The following is a 25,405-nucleotide window of genomic DNA, read 5'->3' as shown; positions in this document are numbered from 1 at the left end:
TACTCCATGGCCACAGCAACGGGGGATCCAAGCCACATCTGTCAGTTACACCAGAGCTCATGGCAACACTGGATCCTTAACCCACTGAGAGAGGCCAGGGATCAAACCCACAACCTCATGGCTCCTAGCTGAATTCGTTTCTGCCGAGCCACAACATGAACTCCTGAACTACATATTTCTAATACTCAGTTTAAAAAGACAATTGGGAATCAAAGTATCTACTTATAGTTAAATAATGATATAACTTTAAATATATGGGCATTAGAAATAAAACTTTGAGCTTTATTTTTACAATTTCTCAACTTTTAAAAATTAGATTTAAAATAGTGAACATCAAATACTTTAATATTTAGTTTTCTATAATATTTAAATCAATGTTAAAACCTAATACTTAATATTTAAAAAATAATGCAATATTTTTGAAATCATAGTGAAAAAACATGGAAAAACTGTCAACATTATAAAATATTTTATTAAGTGGAATTTTAAAAATTATAAAATGTAGAATTGTAAAATGTCTCTTTATTGACAGCTTTCAGAATATTTTAAGTCTTTGAAATCTTGAAAATAGATTTAGCATTTCAACATTCATATTCATGTCTCATAATAATCTGCTAATTTGAGTATTAATGACTCATTTTCATGCCTTAATAAGCCTTATTGGATTGGATCATGTGACTTGCAACATGTCAGATCTTATCCTCACACTTTCCTTAAATAAAAAATGTAGCAGCTGTTAAGGATGCATTAATAATCCCTTGGGTAGCAATTTAACAATCATATATGCAAAATCTATTTCAATATATTTGAGCATACTGACTTGGAAAAACTCCTTGACATTTGAATTCTTCTGTTGACACTGAGTTAAATGCATGCAAAAATTATTACATACATTGGTTGCAATTTTGATTTAAAAAAATACATCCTAACCAACAGAAGAAAGCCTAATGTGTCATTTTGCATTCCAGAAAAACTTCATTCTAAAGCTTTGTATAGAAATTGCATTTAATAATGGCAAAGGTATTAAAATGCCATGAATTAATGTACGAATTGCTGAATTAGAAGAAATAGTCTTAGTTGTTTTCGCCATCAAATTTCTGCATTACTATGAAGTCAAATGCCTTCATCTGTTTGCTTATTATTATGAATTTCCTCAATATTATTTAACATATAATTTATTCTTATTTAATGCTTACAATAAAGGTATTAGATGTTACTAAAACCAGAATAATCCCCATTAGCCCTTTTCTCCCTCATTTTTGCTAACAAGTTGCCAATATAAAACACAAATACTGAACTTGCCTTTGTAAGTGATAACTCTGATTAGCCACACTACTTTTACAATGCTATTGTAGTCAAGAAATCCACTGGTCCAAATTAGGTAACCAAAAAAATTTTTTACAAAGACTGTTAAGATATTTTCCTATTATAACATCTTCTAATTCTATAAAACTCCCACTAACATTAAAATGCACATACACAAGAAGAAGTATTTTCAAATATTCTTGCTTATCTGAGTTCATTCAAATTATTTTGAATATTAAATATATTTATAATTGATATCTGATTTCTGTAGGTTCAGGATACTGAAACGTAAATGCATTTCTCACCAGTTCTAGGAATTAGTTTGAAAAGTATAAAAAAGTGAAATCAGCTTTCTTTTTAATTTTTACCTTTTAAACTCCACTGTGTTCCTATAACTGCAGTTTAACAAAAACATGTAGTTATGTTGCTGAGTGACATTTATGTTAAACATGTATTTTGGATACCTAAAAGACTAGAACCAGGTAAACTGACCCCCACCGACAAAAAAATGCAAAATACAAGAGGCTAGAAAAAGCTGGCTAGCATACGAGGTAGAGAATAGTAAGTTATGATTACACAAGGGGTATTCATATAAATAGCAAGGTATATTTTATACAACTCTTTGCATGCTGCAAACCCTAATTGAAGTAAACTTTACAATTATTCATTTGAGAAAAGAAACATGGATTGAAAAAAGTATAAATTTTTATACATGACACAATTTTAAATCGGAGACAAAGTAGGACATCTTAAGTGAATTTTATGATACAGACATTCACATACTTCTTTTCACTAAACTTAGAAATATTTGGAATATGTATTGATTCTAGAGGGCGGTTGTAAAAGTTATTACAGATGGCCCCTGACTTACAAAATTTATCAACTTTATGATAGTGCAAAAGTAATATGCATTCAGTAGATAACATACTTTGAATTTCGATCTTTTTCTGGGCTAGCCATATGCAACACAATATTCTCTCATGATGCTGGGCAGCCACAGCAAGTCTCAGCTCCCAGTCAGTCACGGGATCAGGAAGGCAGACAACCAATATTTAAGACCATTCTGTACTTATACAACCATGATGTTTTTCACTTGAAGTACAGTACTCAGTAAACTCCAGGAGATAGTCAACATATTAGTATAAAATAAGCTTCGTGTTAGATGATTTTGCCCAACTGTAGACTAATATAAGCATTCTGAGCATGTTTAACATGGGCTAGGCTAAGCTATGGTGTTCAGTAGGATGAGTGTATTAAATGTGTTTTTTGAGGAGTTCCCGTCATGGCTCAGCGCTTAACAAACCCGACTAGTATCCACGAAGTTTGATCCCTGGCCTCGCTTAGTGGGTTAAGCATCCGGCGTTGCCATGAGTTCTGATATAGGCATCTGATGTAGCTCGGATCTTGTGTTGCTGTGGCTGTGGTGTAGGCTGGCAGCTACAGCTCCGATTTGACCCACAGCCTGGGGACCTCCATATGCCATGGCTGCGGCCCTAAAAAGACAAAAAGAAAATGTGTTTTTGATCTATGATATTTTCAATTTACAATGAGTTTATTGAGATGTAACCCCATTGTAAATTGAGGAGATTTGCATTCATTCAATCAACAACATAGACTGAGCACAGATTATGTAATCTGCTTTTGTGAATTAAATGCCAATGAAGATGTGAATTGGTTTTACCTAGGGCTCATTGGTTGGTTGTTTTATTGTCAAGTCTGAGTCAGATTTCTAAAGCATGAAGGTAATGAGTGTATTTTTGCATAAAATCTGGAATTTATCCTATTGTGCCATCACAGGCTCTAATTTTTATCTAAATAATCACTTCATTAAAACCCATAAGTTCCTCTAGAGTATCAGCTGAAGGAAAGTCACACATTAGGCTGGAGTTAACTTCTATATTATAAAATATAATATAAAATTAATGTAAAATAAAATACATTTTGAAGAAAAACTTCACATTTTTTCTTCATATGGTTTCCAGGAAAAAATGACTTTATAATTCTGAAATTTTGCATATGACCAATAAAATATCTTTTAAAACACACTGAGATTAGCATTTCATTAATCCTCACCCAATAAATGATTATACTAATATCTGAACTATATTTATTTTAGTTTAACATTATAGACTGACAGCATTGTTTTTTTTTTTTTCTTAGCACTTCAAAGAAGCAATTGTAGTGGATTTGATTTCTATTCTTGGTACTGAAATATCCATTTAATTTTGTTCTTAAATACTCTAACATTTCTCTGTGTGTACTTATTTTTGTGGGTTTTTGCTTTTTTGTTTGTGTCTGAAGTCCCTTTATGATATATCTATGTATAGATTTTTAAAATTGCTCCTTGTTAAAAATATTTATGGAACTTTATATTAGAAGTTTTTTTAATAAATTCTACCAAATATATTTCTCTTCCTTGTTTTTACTATTTGCTGTTTTTGCAATAACTTTTAGATACATTTTGCATTGATGCAATATAGTCTTCATTTCTCTTAACCTCATTTTTACATAGCAAAGCCAGCTGTATTTTTCATAATTTCTTGAAAACTTTGTTTACTATACAATTGTCTCTTGAATAAAGTGAAGGTTAGGGGCATCTACATTTCCTGTAGTGGAAAATTCACATATAACTTATATTCAGCCCTCTATATCCATAGTTTTGTATTTGAAATTCAACCCATCAGGGACCCTATAGTACTATAGCATTTACTATTGAAAAATATATCACTTCTTTTAATGTTTTTCCATTTATTAGTATCTGTTTAAACTTCTTTCATCACTGTTTTATAATCTTCAGTGTGTAAGTCTTTTACTTCCTTGGTTACTCCTAAGTATTTCATCCAACTATGAACGGGATTTTTTTTTTTAAATTTTTAAAGGGTAGTTTATTGTTACTCTATAAAATTGCAATTAATTTTTGTATATTAATAATGCATCCTACACTTTTACTAAATTTGTTTATCTGCTCTAACATGTATCACATTGTGTGTATTGTGTGTTTGTGTGTGTGTGGTGTGGTAGAGTCTTTAGGATTTTCTGCTTTTCAGATCATGCTACTCGCAAACAGAGATAACTACTTCTTCCTTACCCTTATGTCTTTTAGTTGTTTTTCTTGCTTAATCACTTTAGCTGGCACTTTCAGTATCATGTTGAATAGAAATCGTAAGAGTGGAATCCTTGCCTTATTCTTGATCCTTTTAATCAAAGAACTTTCAGCTTTTTGCCACTTTTGAGTATGTTTTACTGGTCATATGCAAAATTTCAGAATTATAAAGTCATATCTGGCCTTTACTATGTTGAGGTACATTCCTTCTTTACCTAATTTATTAAGAATATTATTATGAAATAATTTTGAATTTATCTAATCAATACGTTCTTATTTAAAAATAGCAAAAAAACAATAGATCTTTTATCTGAATCTACTGAGATGATTGTATGACTTTTTTATTCTTAATTGTAATAATGTAGTATATCACGCATTTTATTTGCAAATATTGAACAATCATTGCATCCTAGTGATGTCACCTGGCTATGGTGTATGATTCTTTTAATGTGCTATTGAACTAATTTCCATTTTGCTTATATTTTCTTGATAATTTTTCATCCTTGTTCATCAGAGATATAGGTTTATAGTTTTCTTTTGGTATCTTGATGTGGGTTTGGTATCAGAGTGATTCTGGTCTCATAAAAAGTTTAGAAGTGTTTCTTCTGTTTTTTAGAAGAGTTTAAAAAGAACTTTTATTAATTCTTCTTTAGATGTTTAGTAGAATTGACTTGTGAGGCCAGTTGGTCAAGGGCTTTTCTCTTTTGGGAGGTATTTGATTATGGATTCAATCTCCTTACTCATTATTGATCTGCTCCAGCCTTCTTTTTCTTCCTGAATCAGTGTTCATGAGTTGTAGGTTTCCAGAAAATTATTAATTTATTCTCTGTTGTCCAATGTGTTGACATATAATAGTTTTTTAAATAATTTTTAATCTCCATATTAATTATAATATCTTTTCTTCTACTTCTGATTTTTTTAGTCTTCTCTGCCTTTCTTAATCTAGCTTATGGTTTATCAATTTTGCTTATCTTTTCAAATAACCAATCTGATTATAATGCAACTCGATGTAGAATTAATTTGATTTTTCATATTTTAGTAACTTTGGCTTTCATGAATCTGGTTGCCTATTTCCCTCCCTTGGTTTGTGAAGTTTTCCACCATTTTTATTTAAATAAGCTTTCTATTCCTTTCTTCTCTCCTTCTGGGACTCCCATAATTAATATATTGGTCCATTTAATGGTTACCCATAAGTTACACAGATGTCCTTCACACTTTTTTATTCTTTTATCTTTTTAGTCCTCTGACTGGATAATTTCAGATGATCTGTCTTTGAGTTCACTGGTTATTCTGCTTTATAATGTCTACTGCTAAAGCTTTCTATTGATTTTTTTTTAGTTTAATTATTGTATTCTTCAGCTCTAGAATTTCTGTTTCGTTCTTTCATTTTACATATGTATTGTTTTTCCAGTTATGTTTACACGTCTACATATGTTCTCCTGTACCTCACCGAGCTTCTTTAACATTTATTTTAAATCTCAGAGTTCCTGTCATAGCACAGCAGAAACGAATCCGATTAGAAACCATGAGGTTGTGGGTTTGATCCCTGGCCTCGCTCAGTGGGTTAAAGATCTGGCATTGCTGTGAGCTGTGGTGTAGGTCGCAGACGTGGCTCAGATCTGGCGTTGCTGTGGCTCTGGTGTAGGCCAGCAGCAACAGCTCTGATCAGACCCCTAGCCTGGGAACCTCCATATTCTGTGGGTGTGGCCCTAAAAGGACAAAAAAAAAAAAATATTTGCCATCATTTCTTAGATCTCCATTTCTTTAGAATCAGTTATTGGAGCTTGATTTTGTTCCTTCAGTTTCCCTGATTCTTCATAATTCTTCTAGTCTTTGCATTGGTGTCTGTGCATTTGATGAAGCAGTCACAACTTCCAGGTTTTTAAACTGACTTCAGCAGTGAAAACCTTTCATCAGTCTGCCTGGCTTGAAATTCTGGACAGGTCTGTTTCCTAGGTCTGCTGGCAGGTGACCTGGTCCTGGGGTCTACAGGCAGGAGGACTTGGTGCTAGGTACCTTGGCCTGCTACTGAATGTATTATTATGCTTCTTGCCTAGAAAAATGGATTGTCTCAAATTTTTCTTTGAACAACACTACCAAGCAACTCTATTCCAACAAAATGCAAACATAAAATCTTCCTTTGGAAATTTATTAAAATTTCTATTTTTAACACATCCTAATAAAGATTTAACTGCAAAGATTCCAGTAACTTTAATTGTACAGATTTTTGTTTACCATAAATCAGCATAACTTTTCTATGAGACTTAAAATGTTTCAAGTTTAGTTTCAAAATATATCTCTTGACTTAAAAGAAAAAGCATGGATATTAACATTACACCTACTGAAAAAATATATTTCAAAGAATCTAAGATGCAAAGAAAAACATTTTCTCTAAGTAGAAGTTCATATACAGAAAATTATATCTCATCCTATGAGTTTGCACACTTCTATATCATGTCTGAACAAAATGCATATTACGTGTTGCTTGGCTATGATAATTTCATTAGAATTGTATAACTAAATATAATAAAATGCATATTCTCAAATTCAGACAACTTCTAAGTGGTTCTTTCAGAAATAAAAGAAAATGGGTTTCAAGCATAGTGATTTATTTACACATCATAAGTTATTACATTTCAGATATTTGAAGGCACTTATTATTTCTTGTAGTTTAGTTTGTTAGTGCGCATTTGATTTGTGATGTTTGATTTCATGGATTTTTATGGGCTAATCATTTGCTTTACATTTCAAATGGAAACACTAAGTAATATTAAAGTCATCATATAGAAAACATAGTTATTTTATAGTAGAAAGAAAATTTAAGAATTATAATGTGATTAAGAACTGAGATAGAAACCAAAAACTGCAGCAGTTACTGCTCAAAAGACATTTGTTCTCTTAACAGTGGAGAGGTCATTCTTAGAGAGAAAATAAACAGGCACAGCAGGAGATACCTACAAAGACATAATATCTGGAAATCAAATTGATGTAAGCTACTCTTGATCACCCGCAGGCACCCCAATTATCTAGAATTACTATCCCAATTAAACACCTGTCTTTACAGTTGAGTGTTATTAGGCTCAATTTGATAAGATGGGAAAGTCCCAATTAAGAGGCTTCCCTAATTAAGCATGCTTTATGCACAACAGCCTGATTACTACAAAATGTCTTTTTTTCTGTCCTACTTCAATAGAATTCTTATCCATTACTTATGATTTTTTTCCACTTAGGCAGTTATATAATATTTTTATCATGAATATTTTATAACAGTTAAAAAAAAAAAAGCACTTGATAGAAACAGTCCAAGTGTGGCAAAATTCTTTTCTCTTGACACTAAGCTAAATACAACATGTATAAGATTTAATTCTTTAAGAATTTTTATTCCATTTCTTTTGGACTTTCCATACAACACTTGATTGCATTTATACTTTAAATTCCTTAAAAATCATAGGTAGCCATTATATTTTATGTGACTTCTTTGAAGCTAAAGCAATATTGTTCATCTAGTGTATGTTTTACTCCTATTATATTTCACCACTTATTAAAGCTGGTTACATAAATTGGTTAAAACCAAGATTTTCAAACTGAAATCCATAGAGTTCTAAGTGTCCATGCATTGCTCACTGGAATATGTGTCATTAGGAGGGAGTGAAATTGTACTAAGGCTTGTCTCCACTCTCATGCCTGTTGCATCAATAGAAACATAATAATTATACAGCTTTTTAAAATTTAATGTGATTTGGAAGGGAAGTTCAGAAGAAGTGAATGTAAGTATATTTTATATATTAGTGTTGCAAAAAAAATCTCCTCAAAATGAGTTGGCTTAAAAGGCCAAGAATCATTTATTGTCATATAGTTTCTGTAAGTATGGAATTTCAGTATTGATTGATTCGGAGGTTCTGGCTAGGAGGTTTCCACAAAATTACAGTAAATATCAGCTAAACTGCGGTCTTCCTACATCATACATGCATCTGCAGAACTGGTTTCCACAGAAGCCACACAAATAATTTCATCTATGTGGCGAGTTGGTGCTGGTATTTGGCTAGGAGCCTTACTTCTCTAAGTGGACTTTTTTTAACGGGGCTATTTAAGTGTCATCTTGGCATAGAAACTAGCAAACATCAGAGCAAGAAATTCAAGCAACCCAACTGGAAGTTGCAATGCATGATGACTTGGCTTCATATTCCATTGGTCACACAGAAATAGCCAGCGCTGATGCAGTGTAGGAACAAAGTATACAATGGTCTCCTAGGATGGCCATTACTGGGTCCGTCATGGATTTAAATAGCTTAGTGCTTGCTAGCCCAAATTCTTTTGCCACATTTTCAAGGTTTAACTTTCAATTATGCTGTTATCTATGTGGCTCTGAGTAATATACTTAACCTCTACCAATTTTGCCATATTTAAAATAGAAATTATAATATTATTTACCTCATCATGTTTATGAAAGTTTAATAAGCCAAGAGTCAAAAGTTATTTTAAAAGAGGGTGATAAAAGTGTGGGTTTTCTCTATATACACTTGCTACTTCTATTTTTACAATAATATCAGGAGTAAGTGATTTTATATGCTTTTTCAAGAGGCTAAAGCATAAAACTTTCCTGGAATCTCAAATCTGTATACTGTTGGCCATCATTTTAATTGTTTATTGAGTATAAAGAAGCTAGAAAATACATTTTCTATGATGAATAAAAGAAAAAAAAGTGAAACAGGTGATCTAATTAAGTTATACAGTTTTATGGAGGGATGACCAAAGCATAATAAGAATTAAAACACAATATTATCCTTACTTTTACCAATCTTATTTTTGGCAAAACATAACACAATGGCTATGTTTCAGAAAATAATTAAGTTATACAATCCATATATTTTCATCACTAACTTATGCATCACCACCCTTGCAGTTCAACATAAACTACATACATGAAACAATTTTATGAATCAATTAATATATTCAAACAGGTTTGAGAATAATTGAAAATATAAAATACAAAATTAAAAAAAAAGGCTGAAGTACAAGTTTACAGTTAACACTAAGTTTTGAATTTGAACTGAGGAAAGAGGGAATAGCAGTATATGAAATAATTTCTCGCTCATGCCTGAGATTACTTCCTGACAAAATGAAAATAGGCTATAAACTAAAAATAGTCTCCATCATTTATGCTAAATGTAGATGCCTGCCAAGAATAACAATGTTAAGTGAAATATGTCTTGAAATAAGACCCACTGTCATGACACTCCTTTGCTATTAATCTTAATTCACTGATGAATTGGCTTAGCAGTGATCATATATTTTCATAAATTTGATTAGCAATAGGAAAAATCTGGAAAAAAGTTTAACAAATCAATATAAAAATATAACTCATAAAAATGTATGGGAGTATTTAAAACAGAACTACTGAATGAGAGTAGAATTTACATTCATTTGCAATTCATAAGTTAGTAGTACCAATGACTTCAGTAAAATTGAATTTCTTGTACCAGCCATAATCAGCTATCTTTCTACATCAACAAATTTTCTATCTTAACATCCATCACAGAATGAAGGAAACTATTTTACTGAATTATACTAACCCTCTGTAAATGATGTAATTTACAGATAAAATCATTGCAAATGAACCAAATGTTCAAATAATTGAAAGAAACCCAGAACAACAGTGACAACAATAACAGCGAAACATATAAACACACGAATACACAATACATGAATCTATACCGCCTCCTTATTTACAGTCGATCTTAAGATTTTGCCTAGCAATATAAAAAACGATTTAAGTAGGTGTCACATTCTTCCAAAGACACATTGCAGCCACACTCACATTAATTTACTTTTTCCTATTTTGCTGTTTTCTTCAACTTCCCTACTGCCTTATTTTTCAACATGAATCTACATCTTCAGTTGTTTAAGGCTTGTATTTTCTAATAAGTAAGCACAAATCTTTATTCATAGAGGTTAGTCAATAAGTATTTATAGAAGGAATAGATGTTGGACTTGATAAAGAATGACTCCATTAACATTGCCATCTGAAATGAAGAAGTATAGGAGTTCCCGTTTTGGCACAGCAGAAATGAATCCGACTAGTAACCACGAGGTTGCAGGTTTGATCCTTGGCTTTGCTCAGTGGGTTAGGGATCCGGCGTTGCATTGAGCTGTGGTGTAGGTCACAGACGCAGCTTGGATTCTGTGTTGCTGTGGCTGGAAGCTGTGGCTCTGATTGGACTCTTAGCCTGGGAATCTCCATATGCCATGGGTGTGGTCCTAAAAAGAAAAAAAAAAAAAAGTATAGTGGATGATCTGTACCAATGAATAAATGAGTGCATATGAAGTTTAATATATCTATTCAATAATGCTTCCTCTTTTAAAAAGATATTTATTTTAATGGGAAAAATCCCATGCCCTATCAGATATAAAAATTCATTTTTCCCATTAGTTGCCCAATTTATTTTAATTTAATTAGATCATAAAATATAATAAAATACCATAGAATAAAATAAAAATACAATGAAAATAATTACTTGATGAAGAATGCTTCTTTTTAAAAAGTATCTCCAAAGTATTACACTGAAAAGATGCAAGTTAGTGTTATGTTACATATGCTTAATAATATCTGAACTAAAGTGTTAGAGCATATAGCTATGTTCTAGATTATAACAAAGTTTCATAAAGCATTAGTTACTGTATTGCTTTAACTGATAGAGTATTAGGAATCAAACTGTTATCTCAAATCTAACCATGTGAAAATATATTATAGGTATTCTTATTTTGTCCTATGGTTAACATTATACCTAATGAAGCAATTCAGCAAAATGTATATCACAAAACAATCGATTGCTGTGATCATTCTTTATCAAAGAATTAACACAGACTATTTTCCTTTATGCTGGACAATCTTGATTATATATGTATATTACATACATGTAATACATATGTGCATATGTATGTACATTATATATATATATGTATAACATAAAATAGACTGATGTGGATGACATTTCTCATGTTCCTGGTACTGATAAAATATAAGTGTATCAAACATTTATAAAATGCACCAGAAGTAATGATCCTTTTCATGAAATATTCCACAGTAAAGTTGGAAAACAATAGAAAGTAGTAATATAATTGAAGATTTTCAACAGAGCAGTACTAGTCAACAGAGTAGTAGTCATGTAGCCATGGCCATTACTTGGTTAGATTTACACCTCAAATAAGAATATTTTTTAAATTTATTGAATATTGAATTATGACTTTCTGATCAAGATTTCCAATGCATATGTCAATGTGGGTATAAATAATTTATTTTAAGTGACTTTATTTTAATATACAATGCATAAAAGGAGTTGAAATATTATAAAGGTAGAAATTAAAAATATGAAGATACCAATTAATAATGACATAAAACATCGAATGAAAGAAGTAACTCTAACAAAAATGCAAAATGTATGTATCCAGACAACTAATGACAAAATAAAGAAGTCCCCAATGAAAGGAGTAAAAAATAGTTAGAACATAAGTATAAAATTAAATAGGATATGAAGACATATATCTAAGTATGTGTGGATTATTTTTCTGAACACTAATTATAAAACCACAAAAACAAAACAAAAAAAAATATTCCGGATTTCAAGATCAGGTCAATATCAAAGAAAACATAACCGAACTAGTATTCTGAGTTTTTTGTTTTTTTGTTTTTTTCTTATATAGTGCAATCTAGGAAACAGAAGACTACTTTTTTAAAGATTGGATTAAAATTTTTTTTCTAATAATAGGATTTCTATAGTAGGAAAAAGCCCAATAGACAGCCATTATTCCAGGGCTAAGCTTAAGAAAGGGAAACTGAAGTTAAAAAGTGCAAAAGGAAGAAAGAAGCTGTATGGCAAGTGGGACTCCATTCTAAATGGAAATACTGACAGACAGCTTCAGTCTTCTGTGTATTCCAGGAAGACCATTTGTAAATGAAATAATATATAGCAGTTAAATCCAAATAGTTCCAAGAACTATTTGATGGGGTAGGGGTGACAAGCCTGGATTTAGCTGCTATGTATTAGTTCATTTACACATAGCCTTCCTTGAATACACAACAGATTGAAACTGTCAGTTTTTCCATTTAGAATAGATTCCCACTTGCCATGCAGCTTTCTTTCTTCCTTTTGTACTTTTAAACTTCAGTTTCCCTTTCCTAAACTTGGAACTGGAAGAAAGATGGAAATAAGGAAGGTGGTTCTTATCCTTCTTTTGGATATGTTTCTTTACTTCAACCCAGTTCCTTTAAGTAGAACTAGCATAACACGAAATTTTCTTTAATCAAAATTAAGTTTAGTGGTACGAAAATTCCAAAAACCTCAAGGATGCGTAATTAGGGGGCCAAAATCTCTGAGTATGACAGAACACCTGCACAGAGAAAGCAACAAAGACAGATGAGAAATTTATGGATTCACCATTGTCAAAGGTAAGCCTCTTCCTTAGCTCCAGGAATATCTACGCACTATATTTTGGACCAAAAGAAAAAAGAAAGAAAAAAATGGAGTTTATCTTGACAAATGGATATTCTCCATTTCTTGCAAATAAGATGCAAAAGAGAAGCCTGCATCAGTTTAGGATATATAAAGTCACAAGGGAGATTACTTAATGGGCCCTAGATATTATTCTGGGGTAATGAAAACGTTTTAAAACTAGAGAGACATGGTTATTGTATAATACTGTGAGTGTGCTACATGCCGCTGAACTGTCCACTTTAAAATGGTTTATTGTATGTTATGTGAATGTCACCATAGTTAAAAATCAAAGGTGGTAAAGAGACCAAAAGCTTTATCATTCCATCCCCTTAAAATCCAACAATAAATTAACAGTAAAATATGAATACGTATGGTTTTGTTTAAATGAATATGCTTTATAAAATATATCATCTTTACCAAAGAAATACACAATTACTTATTCTAGTTCTAGAGGTCAACCCAGTCATTTTTTTCCTACCCAGTATCTTGAATAAGAGGTATTATTCTTTCAAAAATCTAATCTATGAGGTCAAAAGCAGAAAAGAAAATACCGTCTAATGAAAATTGCATTTCTATTTCTGTTTCTGAGGCACTTTAATCATTCAGTGTGTATTGTTGCTGGACTTAACAATCATCTTTTGTGGGCAAAATAGCTCTAATTAGCTCCATGTTAAGCACTGAGCTGACAGGCAAATATTCTCAAAAGAGCTCTAAATTAGCACTAATTTAAATCACCTCTACTATCAAAGGGCTTTCTTTAGCAGATCCGGAAAGTTTGTACAAGATTTCCTACTGGACTATTTAAATGAAAATCTTTCATCTGGAAGGTGTATGCTACAACTACTAGCAGGCAGGGGCAAATGGCAAATTGACAGTTTTCCAAATATTCCAAAGCATATTTAATATAGATTTTAATTTATACATATATTATACACACAATAGTTCTACAGCTATTGAATTAACATGGATATTCCAAATGTGATGAAAAAAATGAGGTAAATCAGCTTCTGCATTTCAGTATGTTCTCAAAGGAAGCAGGGATTTCATTTGCTGATTATAATCCAAGTATTTAAACATCTTTCTATCATACAGTAAATTCACCCATTAGAGACAATTAACTATTTAATTACCAGAAACTCTAAACAACTTTTATGCAATGATATTCATAACTTTAAAAACATTTTTCTATGGAGAACCTGAAAAATAACTATTATGTATATAGACATCTTTGACATCCATGTACACAGACATACATTTTTCATAAATGAACTCATATTAGATACTGTTCAAAAGGATTAAAATATAATTAAAAATAGTGTTTAAAAAGAAAACAGGAAAAATGCACCGGATATGTAAACTGTGGAATTCCCATTATATATAATATATTAAAGAAATTAGATGGTATCATTTATATCATTCTAGCTTTTTTATTCCAGGGGTATAAACATATACAGGACAAATAACTTATCCCTCAATATTAATTATGTTTAAATTGATAATGATTTCTGGAATAGATTTAAGGAAACAAATATAACCAAGTTACTTAATGTCATTTGTCTTATTTTAGTTAAATATATAATAATTGATGTAGGACTCAAGTAGGTAGAAATATCTGAAAGTATCCAAATATCACTCATCACCTTAAACTATCATCCCATACCAACACACTGTTGTTTTTATCCTGCAATTTTGCAATAATCCTCTTAGTGCATCTCTTCTTCTAGGTTGCTCCCCTTCCATTTCTTTTTAATGGACTAGCTAGTATAATCCTCTAAAATTTAAGGCAGATCATATCACTCTTACACTTGTAATTATCTACAGTCTTACTATTTTCATTCAAGCTATAGTTATTACAGTGACCTACAAACTGCATAATAAATATGGTTCTGTGCTATGTCTTATTTCAGTGACTTCATTTTCTATTTTACCCCCGCTTATTCACTTTACTTCCATCAAAGCATAGCCAAGTTTGACAGAGAGATTTTTGCCTCATTAGAAGTGTTGATTTGTCAACAATTTAGAATGGGAGACCACCATGACATCGTTTTCATGAACTATATATAAGGAGCTCAATTTTCATAGGCTAAATTTTTAAAAGCATTGGCTTCTAAATGTAAATTACTAGTTTTCATTTGGGTATATGATTCTGGAATTTAATGAAGAGATATTGGTACTCAAATGTATATAGGTTCAATGTACATAGGTCTCTTAGATTTCTAACTAAAATATGGCCACTGTATTAATTAATAACAAAATAGCACAACTTTGGTGGCTTAAGCAACTGAAGTTTACTTTCTCACATTTTGGAAGCCAGATGTCCTATATCAAGGTGTTGTCAGGATTAATTTCTTCTGAGGCCTCTTTCCTTGGTTTGCACATGACCATCTTCTCTTTGGGTTTCTACTTGGTCTTCCCTTTATAACTGTCCTAATTTCTTCTTTTTATAAGGAGATAGTGATTTAGGGCCCATCTCAATCACTTAATTTAACTCACTTATCTCTTTAAAGAGAGTATTTCTGATTATGGTCACATTATGAGGTATTAGACTTTAATATATGAATTTTGGAGGGACACAGTCTATCCCTTAATAGGTGCTCACTGCTAATCTGTGTTTTCAGGGAGAGCCAAGTTGTCTTCATTAAGACAATATGGAATGGACAGTAAAGTGTGGTGCAATAATACAACATGTTTGAGAACGCACATGCTTACTGTCTACTGTAAGTTTCAGATAACACTAAGATATACTGTATAGAGCTGGTATCCCTAACGTTAATGAGAGTGGGGTTCTGGAATGTTGAAGTCCAGATAGCAACACAGAACTGTTGAAGGTAAATGAATAGTTCCATAATGGCTATCAAGGCAGAAGTGGCCATCAGTACTCTTTGTTTGAAGGCATTTAATAGGATAATGTGAGAAATACATACATATATATATATATATATATATATATATATATATATATGACTATGTCACCTTGCTGTACAGTAGAAATTAACAGAACTCTGTAAATCAATTATAATGGAAAAATAAAAATCAAATACTTAAAAAAAAGAAAATAGTATTCTAAGGGGTAAGATGGAAGATCAGAAAAGCTGGTGAGAAGAAGGCTGATCCAAGCCACCATGGTGGTAAATAACACTGCTTCACAAGCCTTCCCAACCTAAGTCGTTTTCCATTGATTGAAGTGAAGAAAAGTCCTCTTGAGGAACAATTTGTCAGTGGCACTATATATATATGTCTCTCATTCTTTTCCAAATGGAGTTTTGTAACTTGCCAATGCAACTGAGCACAAGAGAAAGGAAAATTTCTAGAACTTTAAAAAATTGTTTTCAGATATAATGTCTGAGGTGACACTGAAACCAAATTACATGAAATGCTGAAACAATCCTCTGGATTGACTTACATATGAACACCAAGTAATGACTGGTTTCAATTAAGCTTACCATACAGAATATCTAACGTGTCCTTGGGTATTCTGTTTATTTTACAGCCCTCAATATCTGTTCACGATAATATACTTAGCATAAAGAAGACTCACACTGGTTCCTACAGTGGACCTTTGTGCTAGGAAGACCTAGAAGGAAGCCCTTGCAACTATCAAGCCTCTGGTCAAGACAGTATATCCAAAGTAAAACTATGTTGTAGGAAGTTTAAAGAGAAACTACCAACATCAAGGATTTTAAAGATGCAGAGAGACTTGTATCCATCACTGTTCTTTATAATTACCTATCTGAACCTCTAAGGAAAACAGAAGAGTACTATGACATTAATCACTGGATAGACCAAAACACCAGGTGGTATATTTTATCTGGAGAAGATCAATACAGCCTTTGACATTTTGTAGGCAGCTTTTAGTTTTGCAAATGCTTTTTACTCCCGGTATCACTAACAAGAAGGATTAAAAAAATCATCTTTACAGGGAAAATTCAATCATGCATCTTTGGTGTCCTGCTGCAGGGCTCTGTTGGTTCTTTTGCTCTGGGATATAATGCATTCTGTAGAGTTCTTAATTATACTGATATTCTGTGTTACTTATATTTTGCTGTTTGTGACCCGATGAGTAGGAAGTGGCAAGAAACATAAATTCTTTAATAAACAATATGCTTGCCATGGTGTCAAGGTGATCTTGACAATGTTTAAACTGATTGAAAATCAGTGAAGTTTTTCTGGGTACAGAGTTTTGGATAATCTCAGACATCCTCTCTAATGTAAAGCTCCCTATACTCCAATAAACTGACCCCTAAGACTGAGAAATTGATACTTGTTGTATCTCTTTGGATTTTGTAGGAGGTATATATCATTCACAGGGCTGTTATCATGACTATTTAATTAGTGACTAATCAGTGAATTCTGCTATCTGAATATGGCCAAGAGAAAAGGAATTATTTGCAGTAAGAACAGGCTACAAAGCATGCTCTTCGACTTTAAGACCATGGACCCAGGAGAACCAAGGCGATGTGGATGGATGTTGTTGATATGCAAGCTGTGCAGAACTTGCATTAAGTTCATTGGGAGAGTAGCTTCTCAGGCTCCTAAGGTACTGCAGCAAGACCTTTCCCTCTTTGGCAGAAAACAATAAATGTCTTTAGGAATAACTCCTAGGGGATCAATGGGACTTGCTAGAGATTGTGTATTTGATCATAGGGCATTTACTGACTATGTAACCTTAGTTTCTCATTTTGATACCGAATGTTATGGAATCCACTGATTCATAACATCAAGCAAGCATAGTGAAAATGCACTATAACATGGAAGTTAGTAATTTGAGACTAGCTTTAAACAAATGTAGACAAAAGAGGCTCAAACTCCCAGGTCACTTATTTCTTTTGTACAAAGACCTGTCTGTCAACTCTCATCTATTGTTTTATGGCATATTCCCTATGATGCACTGAAGAGGGGAGGAAAAGACCTGGAGATAGTTCACATATAGATCATCACATATTATGCTGGTAGCCCGGATGGTTAGCAGTTGTGTTTCATTCCACTCAGGAAAAGCTTTGAGAAACTGTGGTAAAGAAAACTTCTCAATGTGCAGGACTGTGAGTAACATACTTCATTTTCTCAGGGAAATTGGAGGGGATTTGGCCTAATGCATGGTATACCATTGATATTTCCCTAGTGAGGAAAATAATGGCTTGTCCTGGAGAGCATGGGACTTGGATAGTATAATGCTGGAACACTGAGGGAAAGAGACTTGCGAAGAGAAATGAATGGACCAAAGAGACAGAAAAGGGCTTGGTATCTTATATTAATGTCTGCCAGAGATGATTATGTAGGGAATTTTATCAGGTTGACAGTATTACTGACCGAATGAGGTGAGACTGCTCCTTTACTCCAAATCCCAAATATTTGTACAATAGGCCAATGAAGAGATCAACCATAATAGCAGGAGTGATGGCAGTGTATTGTCTTAACACAGTCTCCCTTTTTACCCAGGCCTATTTAAAGGTGCTACTACTAAATGCCGAATCAATCAACAGTGCTAATCTTGAGCCCTAAGGACAAGCACTATTTCCCCAAGGAAAAAGCTCAGAAAACCTTGCTAAAAAACACAGTCTGAGAATTTACAGAAGGCCTTATTCAGATCAAGAGATTCATTTTACAAAAAAAAAAAAAAAAAGATGAGGAATAGTGAGATCTCAGTTATGTGTGTCAGTGATCTTACCATGTATCACATTAACAAAAGGAGCAGTCCTATGAAACTGTGGCCTGCATAATGGTCCATTACATTAAAAATATATATAACTTGAAAGATTCAGATGCTGTCCTACAAATTGCAGTGTATGTCATTCATAGTCAATACATAGTGTGGAATGTCAAATGCCACAATAAATGGAAGCCTAGAAATCAGGAGATGGAAGATAGTTTGGTTCCTTTTACTATCATGCCCAGGGACTCATTTCTGAACACTGTGCCTCCCATCCTAGAAATCTTAGACCTTGGAAACTGATACCTCTTGATGTCTTGGGACTCTAAATACAGGGTATTTCTGCCCATGGAAAAAGTTAAGACTGATGTGGAAATGAAGCTGTGATTCTAAACTGGAACTTCAGATTCCTCATGCCAGTGCATCTGTTAGTGTGCTGGCATGAACACTGACTCTGATTTCCACAAAAAAACTAGAATAGCTACTAAATAATGGACAGGGCGAAGGTATATATGAAGTTGAGGGGATTCAGTGGGATGTGTCTTGGTGCTTTTGTGTTAAGTTCTAATTATGAATAATAAATAATAGATTTTTTTTGTCTCTGAACAACATAGCTTCAAAGGTTCAGTGTCCACAGGCAAGCAAACAAAATCACCTCAAATGGTACCTGGGTGTTAAGTAAACTGTAAGTACAGAGTTGAGTAGAGAAGTGACAAATATTAATTATACTTTTAAGGACTACCTTCAGCAGATGGCTGTACTTTGTTTCAGTTGCTATCTCACTTCAACTTTTTTTTTTCTTTTTTTGCTTTTTAGGGCCACACCTGCCACATATGGAAGTTCCCAGGCTAGGGGTGGAATCTGAGCTGCAGCTACCGGCCTATACCACAGCCACAGCAACACAGGATCTGAGCTGCATCTGCAACCTATACCACAGCTCATGGCAGCGCTGGATCCTTAACCCATTGAGTGAGGCCAGGGATCGAACCCGCATCCTCATGAATCCTAGTTGGGTTCCTTAAACACTGAGCCAGGAAGGGAACTCCTCACTTTAACTTTTTAATATACTGTGATTGGCCACCTCCTTGAAGGATTAAATTTTCCCTAATTCTATCATGGAACATGTCATAAAATCATTCTTAGAAGAGAGCCAAAATCTGTAATACGATGTTAATTGATCTGAGTGTTGCCAGCTATAGACCACATCCCAGTTATAATTCTCTCCTGATTAACTTGGCTCCCCTAGTCTCCTCATCTTGCTCAAGAAAAATCATCCCCTGTTGCCTGCATGATTTAATTTTTGATGCTCACTAGCTCTTGCTGAATATTTGGGGGTGAAGGAAGCCTCTCTGCTCTACTTAGTAGAACTTAGCCAGAGCCTTAGCAATTGCAGTAAGCCAGTTCAGCTAGACCCAAGAACTTAAGAGTTTTAGGATCATAAAACATGCCACAACTCAGGGGGTCAATATAGTTACCCAAGTGGATGCTCTAAAAGCCAGTGGACCTAAATCAGAAGTAGAAGGCAATTATCACATCTTAGGGAAAAAATTCCAAATAAATAGTTTTGTTGTTTTTAAAATTAGAAAATGTCAAAAAGAGCCAGGGAATAAATTTCTCTCTCTTCCTTCTTCCCTCTTACCATCATATTGTTTAGAGGCACAGGGTTTCTATATGGAAGATCAATGAATGCCTAAGCAAATGGCCTTGTTTTTTACAGAAGCTATGGCTAGCATATGGTGTACCATCTTGTTTATTTTACATTTTTCCTAACTGTTCTTGAAACGGGATCATTATGTCCAACAAAGTATCTACAAATAGGCTTTAGAGCAAGTTTTATGTTCCAGAGATCCCAGGCTAAGATGGTCCAAATGATTAGGAAATCTCTAGGTCCAAAACCCAGATATGCAACTTATCGTTATTAACATTAACTTACAGAGTCCTTAGCAGGTGACATATGCTGTTCTGTACACTTGACGCTCATAATAACTACGATTGAGATAACGGTATCCTTATTTACAGAACAGGAAATTGTGAAATAGAGATTAAATGGTATCAAATATCAAATTGATCTTTATAATAAGAAAATCCTCTTGTTCTGGCAGAAGTTGAATCTCACTAATTTACTACAATGCAATCCATTATTATTGGACAGTGGCTTTAAGGTAATCTTGAATTTTGTTAGAGGCAATATTTATAGTTTATTTAAAAGAGTTTGTGCATTTTCTCAACCATACAAAATAGCTACCATAATCCAGTGTTTTCTGGAGGAAGAAAAGACTCTCAATTTTAATTGGTCGCAATGTAAGTTATTCTGTTTGATGCATATGAATCATTTAAGTTAATACACCTGAAGGATTTATAGCAGGTTGGAATAATATAACTTCAGATTTTCTTGGGCAGAATATTGTGGAGGGAGATTCTTGGCTTTTGATGTAAACCTTTATTTAGCAAATAACTCTTCTTTTGAGAAATAGTGACCTAGGCGAGACTCAGACCCTATAAATATAAAATGACACAAAATGAGATATCAGTTCACTGTGAAACACGAGTTTGCCATTATAAACTTGGTGTTAACTGACTTGCAAAACAGAAAGACAATATGCCAAGTTCTTGGCAAGTGATTAAAAATACAAAAATATTAACATCATTTTATAATATCAGAGACATCAAAATATAACAAGGTAAAATGCAGTTTGGCTTTTTCTGTAGTCAATGATATTTAGAAATAAAATAAATTGTGTTTTTATGAAGAAGATAATATCACTTTAATTACCTTAAGTGACTTAATATATTTCATATTGTTTTCCTTAAAAGAAAACGATACATAAACATATCAGAGGTAAAATCTCAGCCTTCAGTTCTTTCAAAATAAATTCACAACCTATTTTGGCAAGGGTGTTAGATGGAGTTTCCAAAGAGAAATGTTAATGTATTCAAATATATTCAGTTATTTCCTAATAGCAGCATACTTATCTATATAAATACACAGATTATTTCAAGTAACAGAATTCCTTATTTTAGCTAATTGGTTTGATTCAATTTGCCTTTATGTAAATCAATCTTATTTAAATTTTATATTCTTTTTTCAGCATGATACAGTCCAAAATTTGTGTCACACAGAATATCGACAGAATTTAGAGTTTTAGGTCCTAAACTTGATATATTTAATAAGTTTTCAGGATAGTCAAGGTACCAAATAAAAAGAAATAAACATTATTTTCATCAGGCAGTTTTGTTTAACTTCTATCTTTTTCTATGTGCTGCCAAAATTTCTTATGATTTGTCATATTTTATTAGCCTCAGACATGCAATCATACTTTCTCTTCTTTATCATCATCATTTGTAGCTTTACTTGCCTCTGTGTGAAACTTGACAGCTTGTTATATTTGTGAGCATTCATTTAGAGTACCTTATTTCTGTTCTTCAAGTCTTTATTTTTAAGTTTAAAAGAGCACATCAATTTAACAGATAAATAATTAATGTTAATTTTTAGTGTCCAGAATAATCTTAAGTTTTTACTCTAAAATCCAATAGAGAAAAATCCCCAGCATATGTTAATTGAATTTGCCTGTAGTTTGGACCTCAATATAAAATCATGATTTTCCTTTTTCCCTTGTAAATTGACCTAGCTTTAGTAATGTTATGATTTTTTTTTTGGATTTGTCAATCACCTGATTGTTCCTAGCTGGCCACAAGCAGTTTTTAAACTAACTTGCCATCTTTAATTTTTGTGTTATACATGTTTTAAAAGATAAATAGCATTTTGTTCTCTATTAATTCAAGAAAATATATTATTTTTAATTTATTTTGATATACTAAAGAGAGTTTAAAACACAGAATTTTGGGATATGGAAAATTTGAAAATTCAGATAGTCAAAATTATTTCTAGAAGCTTCCAGTAGAAGTAAATATTTGTTCATCTGAAAAAATTTTATCTGACCACTTACAACTTACTTTTATACTCTTTTGGCTCTAATGTTGTTTTAAAATGATTTAGGCATTGATTTTTACTCCAAGTTATCTAGAATATTTTAAATGTACCCATTTTAATTTAATTTTTCCCACTAAATCATATTATATAATTAAATTTACAAAGAAATTAGGAAAATGATAGGATATAACCATAAAAGCACAAGTAGCAATTCTCTTTACACTAGTGCAAATTTGTTTAGAAAAAAAATATTCAGTCTAACATTTAGAAGTAGATATTTCTCAGATGGAAGAAATACATGCAGTCTTTTGGTGAAGATAGACAGATGGACGGCAGATAGATAATGTCAAATTACAGTGTGAGGAATATATGTGAGTGTACTAGTAATGGTGAGAGAATTCAGTTTATGACATTTTTCTATTTATTTAGGGAGAATTGTATACTTTAATCAAATATACATATATGTCAATAGTGACAAGATACCAAAGCTTTTATGGAATAGATTAAGTTAATTTCTCCAAAGGCAGTACACATTGTTTCATTACCAGCATTTTCTTCCACTCCAATTACCAAACTGTTTGCCAATCTTTTTTGCTCCTGTAAACTCTGAATGGATTTTGAAGAATAAAATGATACTTTGTACATTTTCAAATTATCATAGCTTTTTCATGTAAGGTTAAGTATTTGCAAACAATATTTTCAGCCTATAGTATATTTGGGATACTATAGAAAATGATTACATAACTAATTTAAATGTATATGATGAATCCCAAAGACTCCCCATCATCACATACAACTATTTTTAATGTTAGCAACTTAACATTTTTCCTTTTCTTATTTCAATGAGGTAAAATTTTATTTCTACTATTTCACAAAATTATATACTACTGTATTATATATTTATTATTAAAGCATTTTATTAATAACGTTTATAGGCATTTGGAAAAAATTTATTAAACATTATTAAATGTTTAATAATTAACATTATTAAATATTAAAATTATTAAACATTATTAAAATTTATTAAAAGTAAAGTGAAATAAAATGATTTTTGTATATTTATTTTATTTCCATATGAATAATTATGGGAAGCTCTGTGATTATTTCTCCAAGCTGTCATCATTTAATTCTACCCTGACTATTCTTCAGTTGCCCTGCCCAGATCTCCCTCAGAAAAGAAACTGCATTCAGCTGTGTAGAAAGCAGGTAACTGAGAGTCTACAATTGTAGCACTTTTAATTTGTGTCCTAGCATTTGAGCTGAGACCACACATTTCCTGCCCAGTCTCCAGCCAATGAGTGAACATAGTAAGGTTACAAAGCTGGTCATTTTTGTCCAAAGCAGGACTTCTTTATAGGGCAATAGATCTTTCAAAACTTTTCATCATGGTGGCAAACAATTGTTCATATTACAGTGTATCACTCTCCAAAATCCACCTGCCTATCCTGTTCCCTCCCATCTTTTATTTAATGGGTTTTAGGTCCTCATTGGATCTGAAACATCAAAACATGTTTTCTGAAGTGTTCCTCTGTGCAACCTGGCTTCTTCTCCCTTTTTTATTAAATGCAGGCATGAAGTGCAATAACCTTTCTGAATACCTAAATTTATCTCCGGGTCTGCTACTGAGATAATGAATTGATACGAGCTCCCATTTATCAGGTTTTAATTCTAGTAATAATTTATTACCACTCCTTGTTATATAAAAGTCTTATAATTGTTAGTTTTGAATTTTGATGTGTATGACTATAAACTCATTTTTATATTTATTTTTATTTTGAATAATTTCATATTCAGATTATAGAGTTGCAAAGATAATCCAGATAGTTTCCCATATACCTCTCACCAAGCTCCTCCTAGTGTTAATACCACACATAATCATGTCACAATTATTGAAATTAGGAAATAAACAATGGTGCAGCACATGCTTTTTGAGTACCTGTGCCCTTCTGCAAAAGTAGAGCCTTGTCGAGAAAAACAACAAAAACAACAACAACAATGGTGCAACGCTAGTAATGTACAGACTTATTAAATTTTCAAATGCTTGTTAAAAGATTCATTTAGTCGTCATATCGCCTTTCAAATTTGATAGGTTTTACATCTTTCCATTTTTTAACTGATCTTCACATTTTTGAGGAGTATTGGTCAAGAATTTTGTAGAAACAAAAACTTTTTTTTCTAAGGTTTTTTCATAATTACACTGAGACTATGGATTTGGGTGAAGAATATCACAGAGGTGTTCTCCAATTGCATCATAACAATGGATATGTGACATCAACATGGCATCAAGGACTTATTTCTATTAAACTTGATCTCCTGTTAAGGTGGTATCAACCAGGTTTATCCATTGTAAAGTTTGGCTTACAGACTTCTTGCAATACTTCATAAAGCCTTTGTATGGTTTTGGCATTAGAGTAATAGAGGCCTCATAAGTGAGCTGAGGGCCATTCCCTCTTCTTGTATTTTCCAAAGGAGATTTTGTACAATAGATGTTATTTCTTCCTTAAATGTTTGGTAGATAAAGACTTTTTTTTTAAGTTAATACTAGTTCCTGTTGACTTAAAAATACACACAGGCAGGAAAGAGGGCACAGGGCACCATTGTCCAGTTTTCCCAGCACCACTTATTGAAAAGACTGTCTTGACAGAGACAATATTTCAGAGTAGAAGGACTTGAACTCACCTCCTCTTATGAAAAACCAAAATTACAACTAACTATTGAACAACCATCAACAAAAAAGACTGGAAGCTACAAAAAAAAAAAAAAAAATCCTATACCCAAAGACAAAAGAAGTTATATCAAGACAGAAGGAAGAGTGCTTTCACAATAAAAGCAATCCCATAAGACTGGGTAGGTAACCCACAGACTGGAAAACAACTATACTGCAGAGGCTCTCCTACAGGAATGAGCGTTTGGGACCCCATGTCAGG

At 32.5% G+C, this 25,405-nt stretch overlaps 1 protein-coding gene across 17 annotated transcripts in view; it reads right to left on the bottom strand.

Moving 5' to 3' along the window:
• The window catches only part of LOC146398660 (uncharacterized), a 519,413-nt gene that overhangs the window by 409,439 nt on the left and 84,569 nt on the right, over positions 1-25,405 (bottom strand). Inside the window, exon 4 of one of the 17 annotated variants that reach the window (XR_014820080.1) lies at positions 7,001-10,666. The exons of 14 other annotated variants lie outside the window; for them this stretch is intronic. Coding sequence is in view for 1 of the 3 variants with exons in the window: in XM_084982483.1 (XP_084838609.1) it covers positions 20,988-21,043 (56 nt within the window). In the remaining 2 variants the exon portion in view is untranslated. Of the gene's footprint in view, positions 1-7,000; positions 10,667-19,239; positions 21,044-25,405 lie in introns of those variants that run through there. 2 more of the 17 variants (XR_014820077.1, XM_084982483.1) reach the window with 2 other exon arrangements.

Source organism: Sus scrofa, chromosome 11 (genome assembly GCF_054392235.1).
Source record: "Sus scrofa isolate SSC_HxYL_T2T_F1_AM1 chromosome 11, Sscrofa_HxYL_maternal_Yorkshire_Landrace_v2.0, whole genome shotgun sequence".
In the NCBI taxonomy this organism is placed as follows: domain Eukaryota; kingdom Metazoa; phylum Chordata; class Mammalia; order Artiodactyla; family Suidae; genus Sus; species Sus scrofa.
Note: the sequence above shows the minus strand (reverse complement) of the source record. Positions and strands in the feature narration are given on the sequence as shown.